Source organism: Ailuropoda melanoleuca, chromosome 7 (assembly GCF_002007445.2).
Source record: "Ailuropoda melanoleuca isolate Jingjing chromosome 7, ASM200744v2, whole genome shotgun sequence".
In the NCBI taxonomy this organism is placed as follows: Eukaryota; Metazoa; Chordata; class Mammalia; order Carnivora; family Ursidae; genus Ailuropoda; species Ailuropoda melanoleuca.
The window spans coordinates 41,384,921-41,397,836 of record NC_048224.1 but is presented as its reverse complement, the minus strand read 5'-3'; the positions used below and the strand labels follow the sequence as shown (position 1 = coordinate 41,397,836).

At 56.8% G+C, this 12,916-nt stretch overlaps 1 protein-coding gene across 1 annotated transcript in view; it reads right to left on the bottom strand.

Moving 5' to 3' along the window:
• COL27A1 (collagen type XXVII alpha 1 chain) overlaps positions 1-12,916 on the bottom strand; it is a 125,848-nt gene that overhangs the window by 76,348 nt on the left and 36,584 nt on the right. Inside the window, exons 7-11 of the mRNA XM_034664365.1 lie at positions 12,858-12,902; positions 12,175-12,228; positions 11,674-11,718; positions 8,877-8,930; positions 7,985-8,029 (exon numbers count right to left, since the gene is read on the bottom strand). Coding sequence (XP_034520256.1) covers positions 7,985-8,029; positions 8,877-8,930; positions 11,674-11,718; positions 12,175-12,228; positions 12,858-12,902 — 243 coding nt within the window. The remainder of the gene's footprint in view (positions 1-7,984; positions 8,030-8,876; positions 8,931-11,673; positions 11,719-12,174; positions 12,229-12,857; positions 12,903-12,916) is intronic.

Here is a 12,916-nt window from a genome sequence, read left to right as displayed (position 1 = left end):
CCCCGCCAAATCTGAGACCCGGACCACGAAGGCGGGAAGAATGAGAGCTGAGGTCAAGAAGCCGAGTCTAGGCCTGAACCAGTAGCTGACTTGCTGAGCATTCTAAGGACATCACTTTCCCTGTGGGCCTCAGTTTCCCCACTAGTCGAAGAAGGGAAGGCCTCTGCAGCATTTTCCAGCTCAGACCTTCCGCGGCTGTGACATGCTCTTCAAAAGCCACCCTATGCAGTCACAATCCCCATTTTTACAGGTAAACAAAGCTAGACTCTGGAAGGGTAAATGTCAAGGTTACGCAAGGTCACACGGTTGGTGACTATCAGCCCCACTGACAGAGGTAAGTTTCAGCAGCCCAGAGAGAGGCCAGGCCACCCGGCCCAGGCAGGTCTGGCCCCCTCATCCCATCCCTGACCCCCACTCCATACTCTCTGGGGAGACAGGCAGCTGGAAAAACATCAGCTGTGGGGACACCTCTGGGGACCAGGGTAGGGGTAGGGGGCAAGTCCACTTCACTTCAAAAGGAAAAGAAAGTCCTCAAGCTTGGAATTTAGGGAAACCTGTTCTTCTCCCCTGCTTGAATTCAAATTGTTGTTTTTCCAGGGAAATTTAATAAAAAACACAGCACATGTTTTTCTGACCAAATGGATGCCTGAGCTGTTCAGTACAGATTCCTCACAGAGAATAATTCGTGTCTGGTTTCTAACCCAACTAGGGGAAGCCAGGGAATGGATTAAACCTAAGAACAAACCCCAAACCATGACGTCTGTCCTGGCTGAGCAAAGAGACCTTGAGATGTGTGTGCACCTAAGCCTTTGTCCTTGCCCTGTCCAGCTGTCCTATTCTCCTCAGATCCCTCCTCTGTCGGGGAGCCCTCTTGGATCAGAAGGGCAGGGGCTGGCATTCATCCCGCGGGAGGTATGGCTTCATTCAGACACCCAAAGGAGGACATGAGGACCGAAAAATAAGATTCAGACCAAGCCAGTCACTTTACATGCAAAACTTCATTTGCCTTTGACATCTACCCTTGAGGGAAAGTTTCAGTCCCATTTAACCGATGGGGAAACTGAGGCTCGGAGAGGCAACATCACTTGGTTAAGGCAAAACAAAAAAGAAAAACAAGTCTGTGGCAGAGCTGAACCCAGGTCCCCACCCCTCTGAACCCCGTCTAGTTTGTATGAGCTGCACACGGGCAGATCGTGGCACATAGAAGCTGCTAGAATGTGTGTTCAGCTGGTTTCAGAGAGTGGCAAGGGTGTGTGTGTGTGTCTACAGGCCCATCTCCAGGTCAAGTCTTTGTGGAGGTACATCTGATCTTATCTAAGATTCCTCTCCCTGCATACTTCTGGTCCCCCTGGCAAATTTCAGCCTCCCCCCAATCCAGCCCCCATTTGTCAAGCTGTAAGGGAGATCCCTCTCCCCTCCTGGGACTGGAGGCATCGGCTGGGTGGACTGTAGTCAGAGGAGCCTTCTGAAGGCATTGCGCGTCTGCCTTCACCTCTGGAGGCTGGGGTTAGGGGCCTGGCAGGAGACGAGGACCATCCATCAGGGTACGAGGCCAAAGCTGTCCAGCCAGGCACCTGGCCAACTCCACATGGGCAGGACTCAGGAAGTCTGCGCTCTGCTCGCCAAGTCCAGCGTGTCTGGAGACTAGCTCTGGCTCACCTCCGGACTGGCTGTATGACCTTGGGCAGACCCTCACTTGACCCACTGTCCTGCTCAGGCTGGGGGAGGGGGCTGTTCTCTAAGAACACTTGTCCCAACCCCTAGACGAGGCCTGGAATGAAGGAGCCTCTTCCCCTACACACAGGAATGCCACCCAGCCTGGGGCAAGATGAGGACCTTGACACCATCCCCAGGCACACATCCTGGATGCAATGCCCAATATAGTCACACGAAGCAGCCCCCAGGCAGTGCCAAACCCATGGGTCTGCACTCAGAGGCCATTTCAGGCTGGCTCAAGGACTCCCCTTAGGCCCAGCTGCTGGGCCAGCCTCCCCCATGAAGCTTTGGAAGCAGGGCAATCAGATGCCAGTCCTGGCTCCACCACCCATGGGCCTCTCCGAGCCTCAGTTTGCTCTGCTGTACAATGGGGCGTACAAACAGGATGAGCTGAGGTGTCCCTTGCCGGCAGCAGCAACGTGAAGGCACATCTCTGGGGCATAAGCAAGGGAAAGACCATCACAAAGGTCAAAATCCCAAAGGAAGGCACTTCTGCAGACAAAAAGGAGCCCAAAGATAGCCAGTGGCTGATAACAGCAGGGTAAGAACAAAGGCAGTAAGAGCAAACTCCAGCAGCCCAATGAGATGAGTAATTAAGAGAATAATGGTTGGAAAAAAGATAGGAGCTTTAAAAGGGCTGGAACAAGTCTGCGATTGGAAAAATCTCTAAGATAGAAAGACCCTAGCTGTTCTTGACAAGCCACACCTCGTTGCACCAGTGGGGAGACTGAGGCCCAGAGTGTGCCCAAGGGCCCATCACCCGCTAGCCTGCATCCCCCCTCCACTGCTGGACAAATATCTCATTTCCGGCACTTGCCCCGGGGCCCCGATGCTTGGGCCTTCTGGACCTGAGAGAGGCAGTCGCCAGGCTGGATGTGTGGCCCTACTCGCCTCGCACTCTTCTTCCCTCTGTCTGGCTGTATCTCATAGTGCATGGAGTGCAGTCCCGGCCCGGCCAGCAGCGGGACCCTCCTCCGTGGGCCTGCGCTCCCGGCTGCAGCCGGCTGCAGCAGGCTGGCCCCAGGCCCAAGGAATGAGCTCGGCACCCTGCCGGGGCCCCAGCCACGTGGTATCTCCACTTCCCCAGGTCGGAGCCCCCCGGGGAACTGGACGCCTTGTACTTTGAGCAGAACAAGGGCCAGGAGGAGACAGAATCAGGCTCCAGGACGGGACTCCAAACCCTGTCTTAGCTACAGCAGTTCAGAGGAATAGATGTGAAGAGTAGGTGGGCCTTGTCACCACATCCACAGCAGGATGCCAAGGTCCGAGGAGGCCGCTGAGGGCCACCTCAGCCACTCCCCTGCCTCTGGGCGGGGTCAACCCCATCCGTCTGCCTCTGGAAGGTAGGCTAGAGAGGCAGAGCAGGCATGAAGCCTCCAGGCTCAGAAGTCCCGCTCATGCCTCGAAGGCTCAGCTCCTTGACCTACGAAATGGTCCGTCCTGCCAACTCCCCTAGCAGAGCTGGGCCGAAGGAGTGAGATGTCGTAATGCAGCCCCGGAATGCTCTACTGAGCCAGGGCATGCTAGCTCCGGTTTACATCAACAGTGGGAATACAGAATAACCTCTCAGAAGAGCCCGCAGAGGATCTGGGGGGGCGGTTTACAGTGTTGAGATTCTCCACAGTCAGGAAATTCCTGTGCAAGCCTAACCTGCCTCCCTCCTGCCGTACTTGCAGGAGAAAGGCTGTAGTCCTTTCTAGAACACATGTGCACTCCAAGTGTGCTGACGTAGAAAGACCCCTGGAGGTCACAATGCTGAGCGTGTTTTCACCCTGCCCATTTGGAATCCACTAGGGAGCCCACCCAGGAAGAGTCATCTCAGAGAACAAGGAGGAGATAGGTAGGTCAAGTTCTCACCAGGATCCCAGGGTCACCAACAGCCCTGGGAAGCTCTAGCCCAAGTATGGGACATGGGGGACCCTACCCCACCTCTCACAGCATCACCGCTGCGAAAAGCTTTCATCTGTCTTGGTCTCAGTTTTCCCACCTGGAAACATGAGACCTCTGTCACTTAGCTCCCTGCTCCCCACAGTCTGAGAATTGGAAAGGGCCCTGAAACCCAAATGCACCATGGTGGAAGCTCTTCCCACCCCAGATGGGCATGTGGCCTTGGGCAAGTCCCAGTTGTCCTCGAGCCACACACCGAGGGAGTGGGAGCCAGGGTTGGGCCTTCCCAGCTGTAACCTTGAGGGTCTGCCGGCCTGACTCACTACACAAGACCAGCCTTGCAGGCCCGGCCAGAGGCCACGAGACACTCTGTGAGCAGTGGCTGGCCTTGCCAGGCATTCCAGCGGGCTCAATAGTGAGTTCAGAGAGCGCCCGCCCAACAAGAGGATTCACTGTAAGGTCTTCCTAACTTCTGGGAGGGACCCTTGTCCCAGCTGCGAGTGTCACTGTGCCATGCCCAGAACAAGCCAGGACAGCCCAGGAGAAACCCCTTCAGCTCCAGCCAAGTTTGCAACATCTTATATCTGGACCCCTCCTCAGAAAACCACTACACACTTTTCATTCTAGCAGATGTGAGGAGATGAGAGCTTTAGTGTAAGTTTTCCTTTGAAGCTAAAGATAGGAGCACAGAGAGAAGTGTAAGGTAAAAAGCAAGCAAGCATCCTGGGGTTGAGTCCTGACACTGCCATCAACTTGCTGTGTGACTTCGGCAAAATTACTGGCCTCTCTGAGCTCTGTCTGCCTATCTGTCTGACAGAGAGGTCGGGCCAGCTCATCGCTAAAGTTCTTGCAGCTCTGATATGATCTGACCTCTAGCATCTCCTTCAGGACCCCGATCAGCGAAAGATTCCCACACCCTCCTTCCTGACCTGATGCTAGGAGGCCGCGTGCACGAGCCTGAAGTTCTGCTTGCTGGAGAGAGATGAACTCCAGCAGAATCATCACCGGCCCTGCCAGAAATGAGGCCAGCTGTGATCTGGCATAAGGGAATTCAGCTTATTCTTCCAACATTTCCTCTTGTTAATAAATGCCTAGAAATCGCCTGGCCCAAAGCTTTGACAAGAGCACATTTGCAGAAGGAGCGCCCCCTGCCCCCCAGCCAGATCAAGGGCTCAGGAGCACTGGCAACAGGAGGATGGCCCCAAAGACCACTTAGGGAACGTGTGGGCCTAGGACATGGTAGACTGAGGCCTGGCATGGGCAGAGACAAAGCCATAGGGGGACTTGATGACACACAGTCCTGCTCTGTACACTGTCATATCCAGTGCAGCCCTTGCCCATTTGCTGGCCATGGCAGCTGGACCGGGGCCAAGGGGACTTTCACTGCCCTCAGGGGTATTGTGTGGCCCCAGTTGTTTTGCTGAAGAAGGGGGATTCCTCCCACCCACGCCTGACACTGCAGTGCCAGGCAACACCCCCATCCTGAAAGACAGGGCCGAATCTTAGGAAGTTATAGGCAGGGAACAAGGAAACAGAAATGAATCCTCCGTTACAGGGGTTCGGGTCTGGTGAGGCCCCCAGAGGGCGTCTGAGCAAATGGCTTTGACTGGGTCTTGGTTTCCGAGGCTGGAAAACAGGTGTAGTCCATCTCACCTTGGAGAATCAGCGTGAGAATCATATGTAGTTCAGATGCCATGAGAGCAAACGGGCCTCAATAAGTATTGCTTTTGGAGGGTATGTTTTGGCCACAAGTGCTATCCCCAGCACCTGGCACCGGTAGGTGTCCAGTAAATTCTTGTGGAACGAAGAATGAATGAGTGGTCTGATCTCACGCGCAGATAGCAAAATGGCGCCAAGCGCCTCAGACCGAGCGGGCGCTGCCTTCCCGGCCACAGCAGCTTGGCCTTCAGCTCCAAGGAGCAAACAAGTACGTGGCAGGCAAAAGGCAGATGAAGAGGCCACTGGAAGGGGGGAAAAGGGAGAGGTGGAAGAGGACAGCTGGAGCCTGGCCACGAGAAGAAGTCCTTGTGGCGGCAGGGTGGAGAAGAAGCCATCATGCCCGGGCTTTCCAGGCACTTCCCTCCTCCGTGCTCACGAGACTCTAGAATCCATTTGCTCAAGAGCTACACTCTGAGGCAAGAGGCGAAAACTCTGGCTGCTGTGTTTCAACCCAACAATGACCCTCAGAAGCCTCAAGACCTTGGCTACATCATTCAGCTCCCAAGCCTCCACGTCCTCACCTGTAAAGAGGCAATGCCCGGTGCTCTGGCAGCCTCCCAGGATAGAGTCTGAGCAAATCCCTCCTGGGTGGGCTCTGGAGGCTGATTTGGCTGAGGGGATGGGGCCCAGCTGAGATCATCTCAGGAAGTTACCTGCCCCTCCTCTGCACCTTAGACTTCAGAGAAAACAGGTCCAGAGAGGTGAAGCCATTGGCTCAAAGTGACACAGCACAGACAGCCTCAGCCACCCATGAAACCACAAACAGGAATAATGACTGCTCCTATTTATCGAGCACTTACTATGTGACAAGCTGAATGACCCCATGAGCTAAAAGCTATTATCCCCGTTTCTCACAGGGGAAAACCATAATTCAGAGGCTTTGAGCCAACAATGCCCCAGGGCCTTTGCACCTACTACCTCCTCAACCTGGAAAGCTCTTCTCCAGATAACCTCAGGGCTCCCATTCTCACCCCATTAAGGTTTCTCAAGAAGTAAGGAAGATTCCTGAATACCTCAAGCACTCACTGTCTCCTTACTCCACTCTATCTTAACACTCAGCACCATCTGACATTCATTCACTCATTGCTCATTCCCTTGTTCATTGTCTGTCTATCTGCCCATGAAAATGGAAACTTTGTCTTGCTCACTGCTCAGCACTAAGCATAGTGCCTGGCCCACAGTATACACTCAATATTCACTGGATGGACGGACAGATAGATGGATGGATGGGTGGATGGGTCTCCTTGCCCAAGGTCACCTGGCCCGAGGAGCAGATCTAGATGCCAGCCCAGCCCTCACAGTTGCCAGGTCCCTGCCCTGAAGCCAGAAGCATTTGGTGCTACTCCTTGCCCAGATCCAGGTGTCAGGTGTTAGATGCCCCAGGCACAGAGGGGTTGTCAGCCACAGAAAGGTCTAGTCTGAGGGTGAGGTACCCCTCTGGTCCTTGAGACCAGGACCTGGATCTTGCTTTTCTTTGCATACCACACTTGGCCCCATAGGCCCAGATCCATACACTACAATAGGTAAGATGCCCCGATCATGCATGTCAACCCCAGAATCACAGACAAGCCCCTTTCTGGGCACCGCTGAGTGCTCCTGGCCCTCTTCCAGATACCTCTCAAGTTCCAAACGCCCCCACAGTCCCTTCCCCATCAACCACCAGCAGAGGAAAGCCCAGACCCCAAGCTGACGATGCTTCCAAGTCTAGGGGTTAACCTGTGGACAGCCGCATGGGACCTTAAGCCACCAACGGAGGTCAGGCCCGAAAGAAATATGCCTCCATTATAGTCTGGGGTCTCCCTCCGCTGGCAGCAAGGATGCTGGACATATCACCACGGGCGGGGGGTGTCTCAGCTTCCCCTTGTGAGTAATGAGAGCATCGGAATTAATGTCTTGCCCACCAGGTGAAGATTCTGGGGCATCTGTTTCTACGACATTATTGCCGGTCAGTGAATCTGAGATCTTGATCCACCATTGAGATCAGAGGCCCTGGAGGCGAATGGCGGTGTTGGAATCTCGGCTCCCTTGTTGACTGTGAAACTGTGGGCAAGTGACTTAACCTCTCTGTGCCTTGGCTTTCTCTTCCTGCCCTGCAGATGCCCAAGGAGGAGGAAAGCAATCTCTGCCACACTGGAGAGTCATGGGTGAAGCTGGTGAACCTGGGGTTACGGCCAGCCCCTCTTGGGCGTCATACCTGCCGTGGGCCTGCTCACATGCCCCACCGCCCTCTGGCCACCCCCAGACAACACAGAGACTGAGGGTTTTCAGAGATAGGAGCCCAGACCTGGGTCTAGCCATGACCCCCAGTCCAAGCAGGCCCATGGACACTACTGACCCAGACAACAGAAGCCCCTGGATGCAGGACCGCACAGCAGAGCAAGTATTACACACACACACACACACACACACACACACACACACACACACATGAGCCATCCCAGAGGGGCACAGAGCCACAGCAGGCCCCAGCTCCAGCCAAGCAGCTGCCGGTCAGTGTCCTGGTCGAGACAACCCCGCATGCTGGCTCACACACTCAGAGCAGAGCGACGGCCGAGCGGACAGAAGCAGAGAACGCCCAGGCTGCAGGTGCATGGGGCGGCGTGGCCCCCGGGATGCCAGATTCACCCATAGAGTCTGCATAATAGACACGGAAAATCTTTACCGGCCTACCCATCTTGCCCCTCTTGCCAGGAACACCAGGCAGGCCCTGTAGGGGAGAGACAGGGAAGAGGTCAGGACAGGATTCCTCAGGGGACAACCAGTGCTGTCCCAAACCAGCCCCAGGGCCACCCACAAGAGGAAGTCGCAGAGGGCCTAGCGCACAGGTCACACCCAGCAGGTGCCGGTTACGTGCCCATCACGTGGATGGTCCTTGCACTCTGCAGGGCTTGGGTCTGCGTGGACCTGAGCTGGGGAAACGCCTAGGAGAGCACCCAGTGTCCCTGGTATTCAGCAGGTGCTCTCCCAAGGTCCTCCCTATCCAGCTTGTTGATGAGGTTACGAGTGAGTTCCCAAATGTGGGTTCAGGCTGGGAGGGGACAGGGAGGAAGAGGCCCTTGGGCCGCGGGGTCTTCGCCATTACACCATGGGTAAAAGTGGCTGTAGGCAGCAGGTAAGCAAATTAGCATGGTTGTGTTCAATAACACTTTATAAAAAGATGACTTGCAGACACTTGATCTGAAATATAAAGTGGGCCCATTTCTCATTTGCTGAAAGCCCTCTGAAGCTATCCATGCTCTCAGAATCTAGTCCCCTTCCTGACCTGGGTCCTGAGTGCCCATGTCACTTCGCCCAGGTGCCCCCTCCAAGCTCATCTCCTTATCATTCCTGCCTCGCGCTCAGAGCTTTGATGGCGTACCCTGTTACACTTGCCAATTTACTGTACTTCCCTGACTTTGCACCCCCTATCCCTTAAGTCTGCAAGGGGTCTGCCTTGACCCTGTGGCAGACTCCTATTCAACTCAAGGGCACCTCCTCCAGGAGGGACTCCTGGACTTCTTCAGGCAGAAGGGGTGGGGAGGTAGGTAGGAGGTAAACGAAGAAAGCCTACTCACTCGCTCTCCATCGGACCCTGGAAAGCCGAAGAGCCCTGGGAGTCCAATGTAGCCCTAGGAAAGAGCAGGTAGGGGGTCAGAGGGACCGAGTAGTGGGGTGTGGCTGGCCCGACCCGTTCCAGCCCCCCTCACTTCCCTCCCACACCCAGGCTCCTCTTCTTCGCTGGTGGCAGCGGCGGCTCTGGCAGCTCCTCGATGACACAGGCCTTGAGGCAAGTGTATATGCCCATGGACTGCATGGTGCTGGCTTCCACGATGTAGTCCAAAGGCACATACCCTCACGCCAGGGAAGGGCGCGGGCGCTCTTGGGGGGAGGCCCGCCCCGCACCGGGGCTCCCGGACCTGCAGGAAGGAAGCTCTCGGCTGGGTTAGATGCTAAAGGGGCACCAGGTTCCACCCGCTCTGAAGGATGCTGCTGGGGGCCTGTGGCTTCCACGATGCCCCCTCCTCGGCCACAAAGGCCCTGAAAATGGGGCTCACATCCACCCACAGCTGTCTGAATGCCAGCAGCAAGAGCACCTGCCCCTCTGGCATGCGTTCGCCACTGCATTCAACCCCCCCAACGACACCGCGGACTGGCCGTCCGCTCCCCCGCCGCACAGACACGGAAACCAAGGCTCTGGAGATAAAGCGACACAAGTAGCCGGGGCAGAGCTGGGAGTCCACTGCCCTCAAATGCACCTGACTTTCTGCCTCCAAGTTATGCCTGCCACCGGGCATGCCCTTCCCACCCCAGCGACGGCACAGCCATCCCCTCCAAGCCCAGCTCCAACGACCTCGCCTCTGGCCAGCAGAACCCGTCCCTTCCCTCCGCCCACGCACCATATTGGCTGCTCCGTTAATAGGATTTACCACTTTCTCCGATGTATCTTCCATTATCTGTGTCCATGTTTCATGTCCTCATTAGCCTGGGAACTTCTCAAGGGCAGGGACCTAGCCCAGAGCTCCTATCGTTCCCTGCGCTCTCTAGATGATTGTGGAATGCTTTAAGAATAATGCTCACAAAAGTTAACATTTACTGAGCACAAACTGCGTGCCAGGCCCGGTTCTCAGGGCTTCCCATGCATTCAAGCATCTGCTGTGTCCCCACTACAGCCCCGGAAGCAGGGTATTATCAGTCGGCCCCCTGTAAGGGTGAGCACACCTAGGCCCAGAAGTGAAGCGACTTGCCCAGGGTCACACGGCTGGATCGTGATCAAACTGGTATTGGAATTCGAGTCAACTGACTCCCGGGCAGGCCTCCTAACCACTCAACTACACTGCCTCCCATGAACTAGCAACTAATGCAGGCTCACAACCCTCTCTCCCTCCCTAGCAGGTCAAGAAGTCATTGCGCCTTCTCAGTGTCCAGTGCGATGGACGTCTATCACTGTAACGAGGGACACTGATCCTGCCAACCAGGGCTTATATTCCAGATTTACAGATGAGAAAAATGGGCTCAGAGAGGTCCAGCAACTTGCCCGCCATCCCACATCCCAAAGCCCGCGCTCTACCACTTTCCCAACAACGAGGCTGGTGGTGGCAGGGGCGGGAGGGTGGCTTGAGTGATTCCAGCTCCCCCAGGCTGCTCAGGGCCCTGTGACCCAGAGAGGAGGGTGCTGGGGCCAGAGCAACTCTGGCCCACATGTGGTCTGAAGATGCCATCAGCATGGCCACCAGCAAGCAGACTCAGATGTCAGCAGCATGCCTCTGGGGCCACAGCTCGTGGGAACAGCCGCATACAGGACAGCAGCCTCCCCAGCCCCTGCGTGACATCGCCACTGTCATCGTCACCAACATCATCGCATCCCGAGAAACTTGCCCACCCACCTCCTTGCCCACCTCCCAGGCGCTCTAATGGCCACATGTCAGCTGCAGGGCTTAAGGCCCAGACTGGCCGTAAATAGCTTTGGCTCGGATGTGGAGGACACGTCACAGCTGACCTGGCCTGACCGAGGGCTGTGTGACCCACTTGCTGGGCATGCTTTGAGAGGCAGCAAGGCCAGCCCTCAGGACACCTGAGTCCCCATCCCAGCTCCACCTTAGATGTGCAGAGCAAACCACGGCTGTCTGGTCCCCGCCATGAACCCAGTTTCCTTGTGCGTAGACAACAGGATTCCACCACATCATCTCTTAGACTTTCAAACTCCATCTACCCCCATTCGGTGCACCCAGAATCTTCTCCACCACCCACCTCCCCACTTGAGAGCCCCTCTTCAGCAGTACTTGCTTCCAAATTCTTGGTATCCCCATAACCATGTTGGGGGTAGGAATGGACCTCACTCCCATTGTAAAGATGGGCAGACTGAGGCTGCTGGCTACTCAGGGTTTGCTCCACCAGAGGGAGAGCAGATGCTCTTCCAGCCTCCCGGCCTGAGCAACACCACCCATCAGCCACCCCTGCTCTCTAAAAAGGGTAGGGAGGGGAGCAGGAGAGAGGCCTCTGAGGATTCTAACAGCAGACAAAGTAGCCTTGACTTAGGTCCCCTATTACTTGGGATGTGCTGGGGGCCATGGCAAGCAAACGCCTGACCACGGCAGCCGGGCCACGGCTGAACACCCAACAGAACTTTTGCCGCCCAGGCCGCCTCGCATGGACACCAAGCCGGCTTACCTGGCTCAAGGATCCCCCATCACCTGCCCACCCTGCTGCCCCTTTGCTTTCCAAAGAGCACTCAGGTGGGAGGGCAGACGTGCCGTCCCCTGCCAGATGCTGCATAGAGACCCTGCACGCCTCACCTCCCATCAGGTCCGTTGAGGGGACAGGTAATGACCACCCAGGGCCCCACCTGAGTGGCACTTGCCAAGGCCCACTTACCCGGCTGCCTTTGGGGCCAGGGTCTCCTACCGGTCCAGGTAACCCCTGAAACATAAAAGACAGAGGGACAAGGACATAGGGAAACATTCTCCCTGCTGCCAACAACCCAGGGCAAGTCCTGCCTCCTTGGGGCCTCAGCTGCCCCCTCTGTAGAAAGGGAGTGGGGTTAGACCTGCAGTCTTCACACTGAGGACCCCACTCTGCCCCAGAGTCCTGGGGGAGTGGATTGGGGGGGGAGAGACTAAGTGGAAGGAGCCTCTGAAGCCCCACCCCCACAGCGCAAGAAGACCTTTCCTCTGCTCCCTCCCAAGCATCCTGTGCCCTACTGCCCTCAAACAGAGGGTTCCTTGGTCCAGCCCCCTGAATAGCCCTTTCTTTGGGGTCCACCCAGCGGGCACAACTCCTCGGCGCCCAGCCTGCTGCTTCCCTCTGCCTGGGGGGCACCCGTGGCCATCTCCACACCACCATGGCCACCGAGCTTCCAGAAGCCATATACTGCACCTGCCTGCCAGGGTAACCTTTGGCCCCTGGGCTGCCCTCAGGTCCTGGCTGCCCCTGTAAAGGAATGAAGAGGAGCATAAGGAAAGAGGAGACCCTGCCCAGCTCTGGGTCTGGGGGCCGGTGGGGGACCGGGGCTCACTCACAATGGACAAAGAGAAGGGCAGGAATGCGAGCTGAATGGGGAGGAAGAGGAAGCCACGGGCCTGCTGGGCCCCCAGCCCACCCCTCTGTGAAACCGGTCCGACCAGCTTTGAAGGACAAACCAAGCCCCCTGTGCCGGCTGCCCAGGACTGAGAAAGCTCTGAGGAGCCCTGGCTGGCTCTCCCACGCTGGCAGGGGCCGCTATTTGACTTGGGCCAGTACAGCCCAGATTCCTGCAAACCCCATGGCGGCGTGCATAATATCCCCTAACATTGCCCGGAACAGGCCAGCTATTCATGGCTCTGACTGCAGTCGAGTGGTTCATGCCAGTGCCAGGTCGGCATGGACTCCAGCTCTTTCAGGCAGATGGGGCTGGGGGAGAGGTGGAGTAGGCTCGGGGCCCCCCGCAGGGTGGGAGGCAGAACGCCCCCGGTACTGGGGTTCACTGGTGGAATGGGGCCCCGGGGTGGGGGAGGCCAGGGGCAGAGAGGGGTGGAGCAGGGGGAGTGCAAGCAGGGCAGGGCTGAGGCCGCGGCCCTCACCTGTTCTCCGGGGTGCCCCGCCGGTCCAGGATAGCCCTTGTATCCCTGTGGGGGGGTGA